The sequence below is a fragment of the Somniosus microcephalus genome, chromosome 26, assembly GCF_052327205.1.
Source record: "Somniosus microcephalus isolate GS21.2 chromosome 26, FLI_Smic_1.0, whole genome shotgun sequence".
Classification (NCBI taxonomy): Eukaryota; Metazoa; Chordata; class Chondrichthyes; order Squaliformes; family Somniosidae; genus Somniosus; species Somniosus microcephalus.
The window spans coordinates 29,661,061-29,681,061 of record NC_141012.1 but is presented as its reverse complement, the minus strand read 5'-3'; the positions used below and the strand labels follow the sequence as shown (position 1 = coordinate 29,681,061).

General features: G+C 43.6%; 1 protein-coding gene across 1 annotated transcript in view; it reads right to left on the bottom strand.

Annotated features, from left to right (window-relative positions):
- Window positions 1–20,001, bottom strand: part of LOC147100370 (potassium-transporting ATPase alpha chain 2-like) — a 55,719-nt gene that overhangs the window by 17,152 nt on the left and 18,566 nt on the right. The window contains exons 7-14 of the mRNA XM_085968030.1: window positions 18,236–18,434; window positions 14,057–14,166; window positions 12,459–12,593; window positions 10,242–10,434; window positions 8,434–8,609; window positions 3,265–3,401; window positions 2,306–2,456; window positions 1,875–2,043 (exon numbers count right to left, since the gene is read on the bottom strand). Of these exons, the coding sequence (XP_085824156.1) occupies window positions 1,875–2,043; window positions 2,306–2,456; window positions 3,265–3,401; window positions 8,434–8,609; window positions 10,242–10,434; window positions 12,459–12,593; window positions 14,057–14,166; window positions 18,236–18,434 (1,270 nt within the window). The remainder of the gene's footprint in view (window positions 1–1,874; window positions 2,044–2,305; window positions 2,457–3,264; window positions 3,402–8,433; window positions 8,610–10,241; window positions 10,435–12,458; window positions 12,594–14,056; window positions 14,167–18,235; window positions 18,435–20,001) is intronic.

Below are 20,001 nucleotides of genomic sequence, written 5' to 3'. Positions count from 1 at the left end.
GAGAGGGTGCAGAGGAGATTCACCAGGATGTTACCTGGGCTGGAGCACTTCAGCTATGAAGAGAGACGGGACAGGCTGGGGTTGTTTTCCTTAGAGCAGAGAAGGCTGAGGAGGGACCTGGTTGAAGTGTACAAAATTATGAGGGGCATAGATAGGGTAGATAGAAAGGAAATTTTCCCCTTAGTAGAGGGGTCAATAACCCGGGGGCATAGATTCAAGGTAAGGGGCAGGAGGTTTAGAGGGGATCTGAGGGAAAACTTTTTCACCCAGAGGGTGGTTGGAATCTGGAACTCACTGCCTGAAAGGGTGGTAGAGGCAGGAACCCTCACAACATTCAAGAAGCATTTAGATGAGCACTTGAAACACCATAGCATACAAGGCTACGTACCAAGTGCTGGAAAATGGGATTAGAATAGACAGGGCTTGATGGCCGGCGTGGACACGATGGGCCGAAGGGCCTCTTTCTGTGCTGTATAACTCTATGACTCTATGGGCTCGATTATCATTGGGCCGTTGAGGTGGGATTGGAGGTGTGTGGGGGGTTAAAATCGTGAAATCGGGGGGCACGAACCCATCCCACCCCCAACCCGCCTCCATGCCAGTTTCAAAGGAGGCAGATACCGGACCTGTGCTGGGACCCGCCTTCCCGAGGCGGGAAGGGGATTAGTGCCAATTAACTGCCTGTTAACAGATAGTTAACAGGCAGTTTTTAGGCTAATCCCTATTTTTTTATCCCTGAAGTGTGGGATTCGCGACAGCTCCAAACCACGGCAAGTTAGCGAGGCGGACCGTCGCGCTGAAGGTTTCAAGATGTCCGGTGTTCAGGTGAGTGATGTGTGCATGAGTGCAGAGGTAAGTGTGTTTGGTGTGTGTAAAGTGTTTAAATAAATTTTACTTACCTTTATTTACCTTTACAGCCTTCCTTCCTTCAGTTCTCGGGAGTCCCTCATCTCACCGGCACAGAAAGCAGAATGGCCGCAAGCTGTCAAAAGTTGCAGCATTCAGCTTTCTGTTCTGGAGAGATCTCTAAATCAGCCTGAGAGGAAGGAATTAACTCAGAGTACAGATTGTCAGTGTTTGACAGCTTCAAAGAGGTGTCAAACGCTGATATTTCATGTGTCAAAAGCTCTTGACAGATGAAATGTCTGTCTGTGACGTCATCTGTTGCCGGGTGGCCCTTAATTGGCCTGCTGAGCCCGCTGGGCGGGCTCAACAACATCAATCAAGTAAAAATCGTGTGGGTTGGCCACAACGCGATGAAGACAGGACTGCAACCCCAAAAGTTGTAGTCCCGCCTCCTACACGCCTCCAGTATCAAAATCTTACGGGGCTAAAAATAAACTTACCTTTATTTAAAGTATTTTAAAATTCTAAATGAGTGAAAAAAAATTATTTTTTAAAACTTTTTTCAACTCTTATGCTGGTAAAAGCAGGCCTTATGCTGCTTTTACCAGGCGTAAGATTTCTAAGGGTTTTCAGCGGGCGGAGGTTCTGCAGAAAGCAGAACACTCCACTCTCAGAGGCCCTTCTCCAGGGCAGGCATCCGATCTGTCAAGAGCATTCTTGACAGATCGGAAATAACGGTTTTCAGCACTTGCGCTTCGCATGCCTGAAACCGGCACTTGTGAGGTCCCTACGGGTGTGAATACAATGCGTACACACCCGTAGGGATCGGAATATCTGGGCCATTATGTCCAAAGTGTTTCTTTACCCCTCCCCTCCCTGCTGGGTGGCAGCATGTTTTACTTGTAAATGGAAGTTGAATCGATAAGGAAAGAACGTTGATTTCTGAATTGCACAGACCATTTTATAATCTGTGTAATAATAATTTGCGTTCCATCTCATCTGTAACTATGTATTTTAGTGGCTTGTACCTTCTTCCACTCCAGTGACTATTGAGGCAAAGTTATCATCCAGTAGAATCATGTCTGCTGCATTTTTGGCAGCATCCGAGCCTGCGATCCCCATAGCTATTCCAATGTCTGCTTTCTTCAGAGCTGGTGAGTCATTGACACCATCTCCTGTAACTGCCACAATGGATCCCTGTTATACAAAGAGGAGGATCTGATGAGAATACCAAGGTATCTTCTACTTGAAGCTAGCTATAAAGCTCCATAGTCAATAGTCTTCTACAATAAATGCCAAACTTATTATAACAGCAGCAGTTAGCCACCAGGAGCATATTTGAGGTCAAATTACAGAGAAATCAAAAACACCTGTAGAAATTAAAAACAGAGAGACTAGAAATATCTTTCAGTGTCAACTAAACGTTTCACTGAATCATCAAACCTAGTAGGCCTGTTACCTGTCTTTGGCAGGCCTCAACGATATTTAGTTTCTGCTGAGGTGATGTCCTGGCAAATACAATTTCACTGTGGTTCATCAAAACTTCATCCAAGAGCTCAGGGTTCATGTCATTGATTTCTGAACCACCCACAACAGCAGCTTTGGCCTCCCTTCAATATTCAAAACACAAAGAACATTGACACCACAGTTATATTTTATTGCATTTTATAATTTGACATATTTTCATATCACAGGATCTAGGGGAATGTGCAGTTATCATAAGGCATGGCGGTTATCAGCCTTCTTGTTCTACTTGTATGTTAAAACCCAATTGATGCTTCAGCTGTCGGCACAGTTCCAATCTGTGCGTTGATGAGGATAGCTTACTCTATGCCAGGTGCCTCCCTCGCCAACATCAGAGAGATGTTGCCTGCGCTGGTCGGTTTTCCATGCCTATATCAGGAATACAAGAGCTGCTGCACCAGCACCTCAAACATTCTGTATCAACCATTTTATGGTCCACTGTATCAACCACGTAATAGTCCACACAGGATACCAGCTGTGAATCGGCCTCACGTTGTTTCCTCTGCCTGTGGAGTTCTCTTCCAGACAGTGGCTTCACCTGGAAATCGAGATGTCATTCCGCAATCCTGCACTCCCAGCAGGAAGCTGTGCTGATAGGGAGCACAGGTTAGACAACTGGGTCTACATTGCTGTAGATCCATCTCTGACCTAGTAGACCCCCACCCCTCGCTGGGAGTGTGTGACCATAGAATTACCCTTTCTGTTTCTTGTATGCAAAGTTTTAAATACAGAGTTAACCAACGCTTGCTGAACCAGGAATACTAGAACATGCATTAGGTTGTGAAAAATGAATGGCCTGCTTGTTAATTCCTCAGTACAATTTCTGCAATAAAAAAAAAATACTTATTGAGATTTAATTAAGTCTTTTGTGTAACACAGATTACCTCAATCTACCTTTTATTCACTTGGCTGACTGAGATATTAAGGCGCTTTGCAATGTCTTCCACCGTCTCACTGCTAGCTGAGATAATACCAGTGCTCTTTGCTATAGCCATTGCCGTGATTGGGTGATCACCAGAGATCATAATGACCTGTTGGGGGGAAAGAAATAGGCATTTATTGATGTATACAGGTAAAAAAAACTATCCAAATTCAAGGATTTCCCATATCTCAGATACTGTTATTTTGTGATTTAATTTAATTTAGTAGGTTCCACAAAATTCTCAGTCAGGTTAAATACATAAAATCACTACATTTTGATGAATATTAAAATTCAAAAAGCGTATACCGTTTTATCTGATGTGCATGTGTCACAGAAATTGCCGATTTATCGGCGCTCTATTTTTAATATCCAAATATTTCTTCAAGCCTTTGCTAGAGAAGTGCGTGTGTTAGTGTGCGTGCACACATATGTTTCGTGAAATCTTCAAGAAATTTTTACAGGAGATATTTGTCGGACACAAGAAACACACTCCTCAATTGGGCAGTCAGCTCATTTACATGTCATCAGTAGACATTCCTGTAAATGTTGATACGCCTTCCACTTTCTTCTCCCAATTAACAAGTGCCAGAGTATGGTTATGCCACCCTCAAAGCCTCCTTGAAAAAGTGCAACATCCCCACCGACACCTGGGAATCCCTGGCCCAAGACCGCACAAAGTGGAGGAGAAGCATCCGGGAAGGCGCCGAACACCTCGAGTCTCTTCGCCGGGAGCAAGCGGAAGCCAAGCGCAAACAGTGGAAGGAGCGCACATCAACCCAAGCACCCCACCCACCCACCCCTTCAACCACCGTCTGCCCCACCTGTGACAGAGACTGTAGGTCCCACATTGGACTCATCAGTCACCTGAGAACTCATTTTTAATGTAGAAGCAAGTCATCCTCGGCTCCGCCTAAGAGAGAGAGATGTTGCCACATCAGCCTTGTCAATAAATGCTGTGACATACAGGAAACTTTGTGATATCCGGCACCGACGGGACCGAGCTGTTGCTGATCTATCAAAACTGCCGGACATACAAAGTTAATGTTGAAGCATACGGAGGTTTTCATCTCCGTATCTGACAACAAACACTGTTGCTTAGCAACAGCTTCTAAACAGTCGGCTGCAGCTGCAAGCGTCTCTAGCTGAAGCTGTTGCTATAGCTACAGACCTTGCAGTGCCTGACTGGGAAAAGAAAGCAACGAGAACTAAAAAAACTTATAGAAAACGGCTCCTGATTTTTGCCGTTAGATCGAGTATTCCAGACATATAACCTCCGGATAAACCAAAGTTTCCTGTAAAAGGGTTTACAGAGAAGGCATGGTGTATATGGTGTTCCAGCTTTAAGTTTTACAATATCTTTCACTCACCCAGGTTAAATTCAGCTGTTTTTACTATGTTACTAAAATAACCATTTAAATTTTTCAACAAGCCCTATTTAAGAATGCTTTCTCAGTACCCAGCAAGTTGTTTAAAATTCAATTCAACAACAATAATATATAAGGAATCTCTATTTTGTTCGGCCAACTTCAAGTTCTGCCACTGCTGATGTATCACTTCATGGAGAGGATCCTTCTCGTGACGTGACTTCCCACAGCCCTTTGGGTTTATTTGTTAATAAACATACACCAAGAAGTGGTGGCAACTATTGATCCATTTTAATAAGAATTTAATGCTTGTTTTTTTTTAATTTAACGCTTTCATTTTAAAGTTTTCATCACTTTGACACCAGTCCTTTCCCACTTCATGAAGGCAAACCATTACCATTTCATTAATAAAAAAAAGGCAGCTAAAACACCAGGCCAAAATTCGCGGTCGGAGGTGGACGTCCGGAGTAGGCCTCCGACCCGAAAAAAATTCGGACCTACCTGCTGGCTCCCGGGCTTCGGACTGTTCTGGTCCTGGGCCTTCAGGCGTATGCCAGCGTAAAGGCCCACGGATCCCAGCGACGGAGGCGGCTCGGAAGCGTCCCTGGGATCATGTGGGCCAGGTCAACCAATTAGAAAGGGGGATTCCCCATAAGCTTATGAGAAATCCCCAAATAAATAAATAATTAACACAGCTCTAATAAAAATAAATATTCCCATGTTCAAAATTAATTAAAAGTCCCTTTAATTAAGCATTTAAAATACAAAAGTAATTTTTTGAAATTTTTTTTAAAATATTTTAATCCGGGCCAACATTGACAGAAACTAATGTTAAATGTTGTTTATATTTTTAAATCATTTTTAAAATTTTAATTTAACATTTATATTAACCCTATACTAGTGAAAGCAGGCCCTACGCCTGCTTTTACCAGGCCTAAGGGCTTCGTGGGCATTTGCTGGGCAGCAGTTGGGCAAATAGCCAACTCTGCGCCAATGAAAGTGTTTTTGGGGCGCACGCGGACGATCTGTCGAGGCAAACCTTGACAGATTGCATGTTCCGGGGTTTTGTGCATGCGGAAACCCGGAACTCGTGGGTCCATTCTGAGGGCTTACGGTGACGTATGCTGTGTGTACGCCGTCATTGGCCCTGCAAAATCCGGGCCACTATCTTCCAATTCTGGTAATTAGCTGTTACAAGTTTTGGATCTGCTCTAGATATTCGCTTGCGATCAACATCGCCATAAGCAGATCCTGTGACCCTTACTGCCCAATAAGAACATAAGAACAAAAGGGTTAGGAGCAGGAGTCGGCCATACGGCCCTTCGAGCCTGCTCCACCATTCAATAAGATCATGGCTAATCTTCGACCTCAACTCCACTTCCCGGTGATCCCAATATACCTTGATTCCCCTCAAGTCCAAAGATCTATTTATCTCAATCTTGAATATACTCAACGATTCAGTAGCCACAGCGCTTTGGGATAGAGAATTCCAAAGATTCACAACCCTCTGAGTGAAGAAATTCCTCCTCATCTCAGTCTTAAATGGCCGACCCCTTATTCTGAGACTATGCCCCCTAGTTCTAGACTCTCCAGCCAGGGGAAACAACCTCTCAGCATCTACCCTGTTAATCCCCCTCAGAATCTTATATGTTTCAATGAGATAACCTCTCATCCTTCTAAACTCCAGAGAGGACAGGCCCAATATACTCAATCTCTCCTCATAGGAGAGCCCTCTCATCCCAGGAATCAATCTAGTGAACCTTTGTTGCACCGCCTCCAAGGCAAGTATATCCTTCCTTAGATAAGGAGACCAAAACCGTGCACAGTACTCCAGGAGTGGTATCACCAAAGCCCTGTACAATTGTAGCAAGTCTTCCTTACTCCTGTACTCTAATCCCCTTGCAATAAAGGCCAACGTGCCATTTGCCTTCCTAATTGCTGTCAGCGCTCGCCATTATTACTGGGCAAAACTGACAGCAACTTCTGGCATCCACACACGCGCAGCGATACCCTGCTCCTCCACAGGCTGCATTGTTGCAGTCCTTGCTGATGGAATCTGCAGCGGAATCAATGTTATGGTGTGAACTTGGACTAATTGCCCACTAGTTTGGCACTAAAGACACATTCAAAAATTAGAGCTTGTAGAATCTAGAATAACTGAGTTTATAATGATGAAATAAATAATAATTATTGCTAAATAACCTCTCTGGGCCTAAAAATTTAATTTTACAAGTGTGGAGCCTCATTCCCTCCGAAGAAAATTAAAGTTGCAGATGTTAAAAAAAAATTTAAATGAAAATGTATTTGTTTTTGTGTTTTTCTATTTAAGATTCTCCCTTAACCCCAATCTTCATTTCACTTACTATACAATGATTTAAATGTAATTTAATTAATTTAATTTTTTTTACTTCCTGCTTTGCCAAGGTGAGGAATCCTCAATCTGATTGGTTGAACAGCCTCCCTGCTGCTTTGCCTGCTCACAGACACCACAGATATCCTGTAGAGGGCGCCGAATTCATACCGGCACTGGAAATCTGTGCTGACAAGCCTGCTAAAAGTCTGTGGGCAGCTGTACGCAAGGTGAACGGCGAAAGCCATTCCTTCACCGCTCACAGCAAAATCTAGGCCATTATAGATCAAATCAAAATGCCCTTCTGGGCCAAATCGATGAAAATCCCGGACTGTGAAAATGACACTGATTTTTTTTTAATGATATATATTCCTAGATAATAAATATAATACATATTCTTCCATAATATTTAGTAGAGTATTGCAAACCTCAAACATCCATAATCATTTTCTGTACATGAAGTAAATAATTCAGTGATTGGTTCTTTGCCTTTCAAGCCAGCCTCTCGCTTTCTGCTTCTCTATAACTGGGCACCGAAATTACTGGCAATTCAAATACAAAATCCATTTTAAAAGCAACAGAGTAGAAATTCCACAGCAAATTCTCCTGAGATTGCCATGGTTGGGAATTCCGGGACTCAAACCAACAGAACACAGTACAGAAAACTCTCTTTTTACCGGCACCTAATAACCGGAAATCTCTCTTAACCAGCAAAATTCAGGAGTAGGTTCAGGTAAGTTTTACTTCATATTAGTGGTTGTGTAACCGGGGTTCCTGGATCTGTGGCCGTGTAACTGGGGTTCCTGCACCTGTTGCCATGCAACAGGGACGCCTGGATCTGTGGCCGTGTAACCGGGGTTCCTGCACCTGTTGCCATGCAACAGGGACGCCTGGATCTGTGGCCGTGTAACCGGGGTTCCTGCACCTGTTGCCATGCAACAGGGATGCCTGGATCTGTGGCCGTGTAACCGGGGTTCCTGCACCTGTTGCCATGAAACAGGGACGCCTGGATCTGTGGCCGTGTAACCGGGGTCCCTGCACCTGTTGCCATGCAACAGGGACACCTGGATCTGTGGCTGTGTACGGGGCTCTCGTACCTTAGTAAGTATACCTCTCTGTAATCCAGACTTTTTGATCAACTGGCACCACGCCGGTCCCGTCGGTGCCAGATAAAAAAAGAGTTTCCTGTAACTTTGCTTTGAAATATGAGCATTCTAGTTTGGTTAATATATTCTTTTGATAGTGATTTTAATCAAATAAATTGTAGGGAATAGTAGGTTTGGAAGAACCGAAGTTACATTGTTATTCTCATGGAGCTACACTAAACGATTTTAGAGGGGAAAATATACCAGCTTTCGCCAATCTAACCTCTGGTGGAAATGCTCCAAGTATTAAAAAGCAAATGATATACAATAGAGGACACGTACTTTGATTCCTGCACTTCTGCATTTTAGAACCGCATCTGGCACACTGGAGCGGGGTGGATCGATCATAGACAGGAGACCGACGAAGCATAAATCGGAGATTGGGAAGTTCCTGTTGTCTGCGTCAAATATGTACAAATCTGGATATTTCTCTTTTGGCAAATATTGATGACAAAATCCTGAAAGAATTAAAAATCGTCAGTCAAAAGTCTCACAAAATGCAATTGGTGTTAAAGAATTCACATTAAAATCTAACTGGTCGAACAGTGAAGCTAAACAAAAATGAAGAGAAAACACTTTGGTAGATTTAAGGCAGAAAATTGCAAAATATTTTAAAACTACATGAGATTTAGCAGCAAAGTCAAGGATCACAAATTAAATTTAGCACACGAGAAATGTAAATTAACATATATTTGTGCTGAAAGTTGCAAAGGCAGCTCTTTAGACCCGACCAAATCTATACTGGAAGTCCTGCTAATGAGATGACCTCAGAAAATTAGGTGTAAAATGTTCACTTCCATTTGAGTCTAGGTTACTGCGTGTCATGTTGTGGTCATTGTATCTAAGAAGATATATAGAGCCATGATCCCTTTTGTCATTTAATCTCTCCTGCCTTCCACACAGACCTTCCCTTGTGTTCTTTCCTCCCCTCCCCCTTTCCTGCCTCTGTACTTGCTTAAAATCATTTACATCTCTAACCCTTTCCCCTTCTGACGAAAGGTCATCGACCTGAAACGTTAACTCTGTTTCTCGCTCCACAGATGCTGCCTGACCTGCTGAGTGTTTCCAGCATTTTCTGTTTTTATTTCAGATTTCCAGCATCTGCAGTATTTTGCTTTTGTAAGATATATAGAGCCAATGGAAAAGATTCGGAGAAGCACAAAGACTCAGTTTCAGAAATAATTTTTCATACTCAAGAGTTATAGGACTTGAGTTAATGCATTCAAAAGAAAGAGGATAAACTCTTGATCTTCGCACGAAATGGAAGCACTGGGTTAGGGTCAAAAATTTAAAACACTAAAACAGTCTCGGACCAGGCCCTGGATCAGCTGAAAGTTTTATTCTCACTATTGTTAGATAGATTCATTGAGCGAATTATTGGCCTATAAATTCCGCTCCCTATGGGTGTGTACGCGCTGTGTACTCACCCGTAGGGCCAACGGAAGTGCCAGTTTTACGCATGCACTGCGCATGCACTGGAAACCGGAACTTCCGTTCTGGACAAACGCCTGCACCGGAGAGGCAGCGCGTACGGCTGGAACTTCCGTTTTTTCCACAGTTGCTTCAGTCCAGGTAAGTCTGAAACAGCTGCGCCTGGAAAAGCAGGCGTACAGCCGGCAGCTCCTGGGCGCAAGGCTTGCTTTTAACAAGGTAAGAGGTGAAGAAAGTAAAAGAAAAAACATTTTTCCACTGATTTATCATTTTAAAATACTTTAAAGAAAGGTATGTTTATTTTTAGCCCCGTTAAAAACTTTAATTTTTTTTCCAAAAATTAACAATTTAAACAAAAAATAAAATTTATGTAATTTATAGTCATTTTAAAAATATGATTTAAAAAAAAAAATTATTTGAAGTTTTACTTATGTTTTGGGGCTGATCTCTATTGAGGAGGCACATCAACGGAATTCTGCGCCTCCCGGGAGCCCTCCGGTCCAGGTGCAGATTTTTCAGGATCGCAGCCCTCCGCCTGCAGGAGGGCTGTGAACGGAATTTCTGGGCCATTGTCTTCTAGAGTTGATGCGAAAATCCCAGTAAGATACTTTGTTCAAATTAAATATTCTAAAGAGCAGTGCATGGTGTAGTCCTCTTACCTAGAACTCTCTCACCCAGCCCTCCAAGTTCAATATAAGCTCTCTGGATGATATCTATCTCTTCATCATTCAATGGAACCTCTCTGCCCTGAAGCATTATGGTGGAACAAGATTCCAAGATGCGCTCTGGAGCTCCCTTCATCACCAAGAGGAGACGTTTATCATATGGATTGTTGCTCCTATGAATGGACAGCTAAAAATAAAGATGCATTTGTTAAACATGTACTGTAATGGTTTCATTTTAATCAAAGGAGGAAAGATGTAGTGGAGTACTTTATGTACTTCCCCCCTTCTAGTTAGGAGTCCAAAAAATACGGGGGGAGAAATTGAACCCGGCTGCTCTTGTTGTTTGGATGCAGAGCAAGGGCCAAGAAACCCCAATTTCATGGTGCTACGTCCCGTGCCCCAGGGGCGCCTGAAGAGTGTCTGACACCAAACTGGGATGGATGATTTTTCAAACGTCCCTGGTGGGTGCCTAAAACAAGCATTAAGCCACTTACGTTATGTAATTGAGGGGCTGAACACCTTGTTTTAGGATCCCTCTCCTAAATTCGACTTCACTGAGGAGCCGGGCCTGCTCCACTCAGGAGTCCTCAGCGGTCGCTGCAGTTAAGCAGTGGCCACCAACAAAAAAAAGTAAGTAAACTTTTTTTTACATTTAATATGGAGCCAGGAGGAGCAACTGCCAGCCAACGGTCGATCCCCCTTCCCGTTGTCCTTCCATGCACCACCACTGCCCCCTCAGGACTTACCCAATGGCAGTTGTTAGTGAGGAAAGTGGCCATAAATTGATCTCCTCAAAAAATATTGAAATAAGGCCCGAAAACCAATTTAGGATGAGGCACGGACCTACCGGTTCGGGCACGGTTGGTTATGCTCTCAAAAATGGGCCATAACCAATTTCTAGCCTTATAGTGGAAATTACATTTTCTTACGCTATTATTGAATCCTGGAAACCAACCATTTCATTTTTCAAATGCCACCAAGCTGCCACTGAATGTCCCCATGGCCCACGTGACCCACAGTGCCTGATGTCTTGTGATCACAAGAAATACTTCCTCATGACGGCCATGGTTGCTGTCATCCCTGCCTCCAGAAAGCTGCCTTTTATACAGATCAGACTAAAAGACCGCGGAATCTTGGGCATAAGTGAGTTACGCGGGTAAGTAAAATACGCCCAAAGTCTCCTCGATCTTTTATGGCCATCCATAAAACCCTCCCCCCGAACAAATCTCCGCCCATGAAAACTGGCCTTGCCCCCAAATTGCAAATGTGACTATCTTCCATTATACTTGTTTGGAGGGTATCTTCACATTGAGACCAGATTTTCAGGACCAGCAGGAAAGAAAGTCGTTCTTCTGCAATTTCTTGAGCTTTTGTTTTTATTTATCCTCACTGAAAACTACTTTGTATTTTCTGCTACTTTTAATGCATTTTCATACCATCAGTCACATGCTTGCAGGTTCGTAAACATGCTGTGCCAGATGTACATGAAACTTACATTTTCATATGTAAAGAAGAAATATATGGTATGGGTTCAACGCTTTCCTTGGACCCTGATTGTTTACGCTCTATTTTGAGTTTGGGTGTATTCTAATGAGATTGGGCAGATACTTGGGTGTAACTTGACATCAGAATGGGCGCGACATTGGGTGCATTTTCTGGGTTGCACCCGCAGAGGGAACTCCAGGCCCAAAAGTATTTCATTGGCTGTGAAGAACTCGGAGACATCCACAGTGAAAGGCGTTACATGAATGAATGTTCCTTCTTCCTTTCATGCTTAACAACTAACGGTGGTCAGAAAAGCGGATTAGAGATTGATCACATACAGGAAACTTTGGTTTATCCGGAGGTTAACTGTCCGGAATGCTCGATCCACCGGCAAAAATCAGGAGCCGTTTCGTTAGGTTTTTTTTCTTCTCGTTGCTTTTTTTTCACCAGTCAGGCTCTGCAAGGTCTCGCTGAAGCTGTTGCTAAGCTACAGAGACGCTTGCAAGGTACGGCCGACTGTTTAGAAACTGTTGCTAAGCAACAGGGTTTGTTGCCAGATACGGAGCAAAAGCTCCGTATGTTTCAACATTAGCGCTGGTTTGTCTGGCAGTTTTGATGGGACGACAACAGCTCGGTCCCGTCGGTGCCGGATATCACAAAGTTTCCTGTACTTCAAATACTAGACATTTAACAACATCATACTCTCCTGTCAAACTTGTACAGTACCTGAAATTTGTTGGTAGAATTGAATGGTATTTCAAATATTTTAAAATTCTCATTTCTGAATTCCATCACATTACCAAAAACAGTTTCAGAGAACTTCAGAAGAGCACTTTCTGAGGCATCTCCAACCACTTCTCGCTGTGTGCACAAAAAACGAAATAACATTTTGAGTAAATATACACCTCTTCATAGAAACGTCATCAATATTTATGGCAAAGGTACGTTAACAGATCACTGTTCTGGGGCAACAACTCATTACTGGCTTGGCCCTGACCACCACTGGCTCATGCTTTTATTGATGGCATTTAAGGCTCTAACTTGAAGCTTTAAACTGCTAATGAGTCATAAAGCCTCATTTAGTGGAAGACGGGTGTGGCAAATAGCGCACTTAGAATGCTGAACTGTACGGCTAAATCATTAAAGTGTAAGTCAGAAGAGGTCATGCTGAAACTTTCCAGTCCATTGTACCATGACTACTGTGTCCAAGTGTAGTCACCAAGCCACAAGAAAAAACATTTGTGCCTCGGCAATGGTGCAGAGCCATTGAGCAACTAAAGAATCGAGCTATGAGGGAAGACTGAAGAAACTGGGGCTCTTCAGCCTTGAACGGAGGTAACTGAGAAAGGGCTTTACAAAAATATACAACATATTAAACTGTGTATAGAAACAGTAAACTTGGAGTGAGTTACTTGAAGGTAAGGTGTAACTGTAGGACAAGGGGACTTAGGCTATTATTGGTGAAAACATTAATTTAGGAGCTCTATCTGAAAAACACATTACACAAAAAAACAATCAACATTTGGAATGGTCTGCCAGATAGGGTAACGGAGCTGAAAACCTGAGATGCAGTTGGATTATGAGATTGTATGTTGTTTCCCCACGTTAATGAGGTCAAATGGTGTGACCTCCTTTACCTGTACTTATCTTGTAATTTTGTGTGACCTCCCGCCCCCCTACTCTTCCACCCACATTTGACTTTCACTCTGCTCGAGATAACCAGATATCCATGTATGATGGACGTATCGGCCCACAGAGAAGCCGGGGCTATGTTTTCACGATAAAATGATGTTCTCTGCTTTAATCTCATGTCTAGATTTTTACTAAAATTAACAAAACAAAGGAAAATATACCTCATAGTGAAGATTTTGAAGACCCTTTAACTGTGATTTTACATTTTTTTAAAGGCTTAGTGAGCCACCCTAATGTATTAGTACTAAAAATATATTATTCAATGAATTCGTTTTTTTTTAAATCACCTTTTCCATTCAATGTCAAAAAGCATGCTCTCTCTCCAATGTCTTAGTGTCCATCAAGCACAAAGTTTCTGGATCATTAGGAATGATCCAAATGTTTTCCATTTAACACCCAAGTTCCTTTGCCTCACCCAGCTCCTTACCTCTTTGATTTCCCTCCTCTCCATGCGCCTGCAATTTCCCCTCTACATCTCTGACATTTCCCTCTCATCACCAAGCTCCATTTATTCCCATAGCTTCAGCAATGGAGCTTTGTTGCTACCATCCCATGTCCGATTGACACTAAAAAAAGCCGGGTAATAAATGAGGTAAAGTTTCTTGGAAATAAAACAGTTGACTCAGCCGTACCTTCATAACTGGGACATCCTGCTGCCCTGCTTTGAATTCTGCTCGATTACAGAGTGCTATAACCTTGGCCAGAGCTGTCCACGTTTGTGACGTTTGGTCGAAGCTGTGAGCTGCGAATTAATACAATAAGCTACTTGTACATCAGTGATTCTTTCTATCTTTACATTTACTTATGGTTGTAGAGCAAAAGAACAAATTACTCAAACTGCAACTATTCCAAACTACTGAGGAATCCTAACTGGAGATGTGCCCTTGGTGTACATTCTACACATTCACATCGCACTCACAATACTAAGTTGCTCACACTGGGAGGCAACTTCAACAACAGAAGAAAGAAAACAGTGACCAAGAAAAATAGCAGCTGCTAGTATGACTGTATTCAGTCAGCCTCAGTTTTTCCGAGTATTTAAAAAAAGAAAGACTTGCATTTATGTAGCACCTTTCACGACCTCAGGACGTCCCAAATTGCTTTACAGCCAATGAAATACTTTTTGAAGTGTAGTCACTGTTGTAATGTAGGAAACACGGCAGCCAATTTGCACACAGCAAGCTCCCACCAACAGCAATGTGATAATGACCAGGTAATCTGTTTTAGTGATGTTGATCAAGGGATAAATTGGCCAGGACACTGGGGATAACTCCCCTGCTCCTCTTCGAAATAGTGTCATGGGATTTTTTATGTCCACTTGGGAGAGCAGAGGGGATCTCAGTTTAACGTCTCATCCGAAAGACACCACCTCCAACAGTGCAGCACTCCCTCAGTACTTCACTGGAGTGTCAGCCTAGATTTTTGTGCTCAAGTCTCTGGAGTGGGACTTGAACCCACAACTTTCTGACTCAGTGGCGAGAGTGCTACCCACTGAGCCACAGCTAACACAATGGAGTCGGTGACATCATCCGAAGACACAAGGTCAGGTTCCACATACACGCTGACAATGTCCCAGCTCTATCTCACCACTACCTCTCTCGACCCCTCCACGACCTCAGTGTTGTCACGCTGCTCATCAGACATCCAATCTTGGATGAGTCAAAATTTCCTCCAATTAAACATTGGGAATATCAAAGCCATTGTCTTCAGCCCCCACCACAAACTCCGTTCCCTAGCCACCGACTCCATCCCTCTCCCTGGCCATTGTCTCAGGCTAATCGAGACTGTTCCCAACCTCATCATCCTATTCGATCGGGAGCTCAGCTGATGACCCCATATCCTCTCCAAGGCTGCCTACATCCATCTCTGCAGCATCACCGTCTCCATCCTTGCCTGAGTCCATCTGCTGCTGAAACCCTCGTTCGTGTCTTTGTTAACTCTAGATTTGACAATTCCAATGCTCTTTTGGCCAACCTCCCACCTTCTAGTCTCTATAAACTTGAGCTCGTCCAAAATGCTGCCCATATCCTAACTCCCACCAAGTCCCGGTCACCCGTCACTGACCTACATTGGCTCTCAGTCCACCCACCAACACCTCAATTTTAAAATTCTTGTCTTTGTCTTCAAATCCCTCCAAGGCCTTACCTGCCCCTATCTGTGTAACCTCCTCTAGCCTTGCAACCCTCCGAGAACTCGGCATTCCTCCAACTCTGGCCTCTTGTGCATCCCCACTTCCTTCACCCCACCACTGGTGACTGTGCCTTCAGCTGTCTAGCACCTAAGTTCTGGAATTCCTTCCCCAAACCTCGTCAGCTCTGCACCTCTCTCTCCTCCTTTAAGACGCTGCTTAAAACCTACCTCGTTGACCAAGCGCTTGGTCACCTGCCCTAACGTCTCCTTCTTTGACTCGGTGTCACTTGTTGTCTGATTCCGCTGCTGCGAAACGCTGTGGGATGGCTTACTACGTTAAAGGCGTTATATAAATGCAAGTTGTTGTTGTAACTCCTTTGTATTGGAGAATACAAATGGGGAGTCAAACAAAAACTGCACACCAGCTGCTGGGAACGCATTCGCCATGGTATCACGAGTGTTGTTTTTAAAGATATATACAAGCCTGGCAATTGCTGGTGGTTTTACAATGAACGGATCTTCAATTTGTGGCTTAAGCATCAGTAAGTTCGGGAGTACAGAGCAGGGCACATTTAACCTCGTGTTATCACACACAGATAAATTACTGTTGGGAGTGGGCGACTGGTCATCACGATAGGCACTGAAGCCGTGAGTTAGCCAAGTTGAGCTGATCAACGCTGGCGCTGAAATAGAACTCGCACCATTTTCCAAGGCTCCCACATCACACATGTGAGTCTGTGCCTCATTTCACACCATATTGTAGCAGAGGCAGCAGGCTGCTTTGGCTGCACTGACAGTGAATTGGCTACAAATCTGAGCTACAATGCAGAGTATTTACACTGCAGTGGATATTGGAGTCAGTGGTCCACTTACAATGCAATGGGCTGAGAACGACCAGCAAGAGCAGGAAAAGACTGCTTGTGATGTAATAAATGAAATGTTATTCCACAGAATAAACTCTGGGGGGAGTGGGCGGTTAATTTTAGTGACACTGATAAACACATTTGCACTAAACTCCTTGTCTGTGCTACTTTAATAGTTGTTAGGCTATTTAACATAAGTGAGTTAATGACTGCATAAGATAGTGCAGACAGGAACACAACACAAACATCTTACCCAGTACGCTAAAAGTATTGCTCAGAGAAAATTAAATCCTCTTGATGTTTGAAATTATTCAGAATTCAAACAATTGCCCCAGTAAAAAGTGACAACACAGAGATCAAAATGGCTGTTTGATACTCTTTGGCCCATTGTTTGGCAGCTATTTACTCAAAAGAATGGTAAATCTAAAATACATAACGGCCTGTAATGTGCAGTCAGTGGCGAAGCAAAGGCATTCACCGCTGGCCCTGAATAAGCTTCCCCACAAGGATCTCGCGATCTCTGTGGCGAGAGGTTCAGCTTTTCCCGACGTGCAAGTGAAATCAGTGTAAGTTAACGGGGAATCCCTAACACGAGCTGCTGTGACGTCAACAAGCAGCCAATCGCAATGCAGATTTCACAGACCGAGAACCAGGAAGTGAGTAAGCTCCTTTGATTCTAACTTTTTAAATATGTAATAGAGAGCAAAACAAAGATCAGGGCTCTCACATGGGGAAAAGGTCAATCTGAAATAAAGATGAACAAACTTATTAAAACATTTTTTTTTAATATTCTTAAAGTTTCTTCAAAATGTTAATTTTTTAATAAAATTGAGGCATTTGACACTCCACAAAATTTTAATTCGTTTTTCCGGACCATAACGTTTGTATAGCAGTCAATACGCGTTTACAATTCCAGTTACACCTAATCCAAAATGGTCTAACTTTTAACTGGGTGTTTCACAGCGATATTACCGCGGAAGAGCCGAAGTTTTCGTCAGTTTCCCTGATTTGACTGATTACACAGATCGCCGGCTGTGGTGGGCCACAGCGCAACCAGTGTGGAGCAGTGAATGACAGACCGCAACTTCAGGATTTCCGCGTTAGGATGTGCATGCGCTACATCCTGAAGTTGCGGTCAGTTTCAAAGGGGCAATAACAGCAAACGCTGTTCGTTCACTGAAGGGGTTAAAAGTTAGATTAGCAGCTTAACTGACTAGCTGACTGATGTAATAAAGGAGGTCTGGCAGAACAAAGACAGTTGGAAAAAGCATATTACTCGATGATTAGGGGAGTAAAAGAAGGCAAAGAGGCCATACATTGAACAATGGGCTGCCAATGTGATTTGCGAAGATGTGGTTAAGTGTACAAAATTGGATAAGAGCTAAAGAGTAGAACAATGGCACATGTGGAAACAGGGCAAATGCGATAAACAAGATGTGTTATGTGGAGATGTGATTAAATGTACGTGACTTGGACAATTAATTGGCCAAGTCCCGAAGATTTGAAGGAAACAAGATGTAAGATTGTATATAAGCCAACCGCTCTAATGTAAAAATTAGACTCCCGTCTTAGCTCAGACTGAGAGGGTCTCTTCCTGCACGTGCTTGAATAAAGATCGCTTGGAACCAGTACACGCTCGTCTCTGTCTGCTTTGGGGCAGAGAGAAATCCCACAACATTCACTGTTATTACCCACCGCAAATTCCGGGCCAACAACTGCAAATCTTCTCCGACCTAAAAAGCGTCAGTTTGGATGTTGGATCAGAATCGGTGTCATTAGGACAACATAGACACAGGCTCAATCACATGCTTCCGGTACCTGACTGTTCCTCACTGGTATCTGCTTTGTAGTTTTGATTGTCGAACCACAGGTGTGCTACAGTCATTCGATTCTGGGTAAGTGTCCCTGTTTTATCAGAGCAGATAACAGATGTGGAGCCCAGTGTCTCAACAGCTTCCAAGTTCTTTACCAGGCAGTTCTTCCTGGCCATTCTTTTGGCCGTCAGGGTGAGGCTAACCTGTGAATAAAAGGACAAAGGTGAACGTATATTTTTGTTCGCAAGCCAAGGTCCTATCAATGTGTGATAGAGATTTGAAACCATGTCATTAAATAACTCCAAGTAACACTTGATTCTAATTGGACGAAATGTAACAACTGAAGAACAAGAATATTACATTTATTGCGAGAGCATTACCACATTGATGAAAAGAAAACAGGAACCCAGAAATCACAGCTGGGGATAATTAATGCATTCATCTGAAATTCCTAACTATGCTCTTTTAGCACCAGTAAGAATTTAAGATGAACACATTGGGCTGGATTTTACCAGCCCTGAGGAGACGGGTCTGCTGGGAAAATCTCCCAAAATGGGCGCGGGTCCCAAACCCGTCTCCAACCAATCTTCCCAGGAGTCGGGTCCCCAATTTGCGCAGGGACCCGACTCCTAACGGCGGGAAGAGGATTATAGCCACTTAACTGCCTGTTAACAGGTAGTTAACAGGCAGTTAAGAGGCTTTTTCCAATTTTTCAACTGCTGCTACAGGCTTCCAGACATCGGAGAACCACGCCAGGGTAAGTGAGGCGTGCTGTGGGTCTGTTGTTATGTTGCTGTTTGGATGACAGCTGCAGAAGGGGTGTGAAGGATGCAATGGGACACTGGTTAGTATCAGAGGTATGGAAATGTTGTGAAAGTAATTTTTCATGTGGTTAGATGTTTCTGCAGGTGACAAGCTGTGAAGTGTTTGTGTAGCCTCATCTCATCGGGAGAAGTGACAGATGGCTTCTGCAATCTCAGCTGCAGCTGCCATCTGTTTTATCCTAAGGAGAGCATAATTGGAGAGTCTGGGTGCAAGGGCTCACCTTTGGACAGTCATTGTCAGTGTTTGACAGCAGCTCAATGCTGTCAAATCATCTGTCAAACAAATGTGGTGCATATGCCTTTAAGAAAACCGGCAGATGAAGCGTCATCAACTGACATCGGCTTTCCCTTAATTGGCTGGCAAGCCCGCAGGGCGGGCTTAATAAGGCCAATCAGGGTGAAATAGCGTCTGTTCGTCAGACGTCGCTGGGGGCAGGATTGGAACCTGAAAACCAGCAGTCCCGTCTTGAACTCGGCCTGGAAGGTAAGATTCCGCTCATTGTATTCCACAATTACATTTCAGAGCCCAGCATTTCAAAAATTGCAAAATGTACCAATTCTGAAAAGGTTAGATATGGATGAGGCTCTTCACCTAATGCTCCAACACCATCAAATATCCTGGCAAACTAACCCCTCTTAGGGGACCTACTGAAGCTAATATTAACCCACACTACATTGAGGCGCAAATGATAACTACCTAAGGATGGCCTCTTTATCAAGGCCGTAGCTGTGGCCAAGGTCGAAGGAGCCTAGGCCACTCTGGTGGGGTCAGTGCTGGAGGGTATTTATTTATTTTTATTCGTTTATACGATGTGGGCGTCGCTGGCAAGGCCAGCGTTTATTGCCCACTCCTAATTGCCCTCAAGAAGGTGGTGGTGAGCCGTCGTCTTCAACCGCTGCAGTCCGTGTGGTGAAGGCACTCCCACAGTGCTGTTAGGGAGGGAGT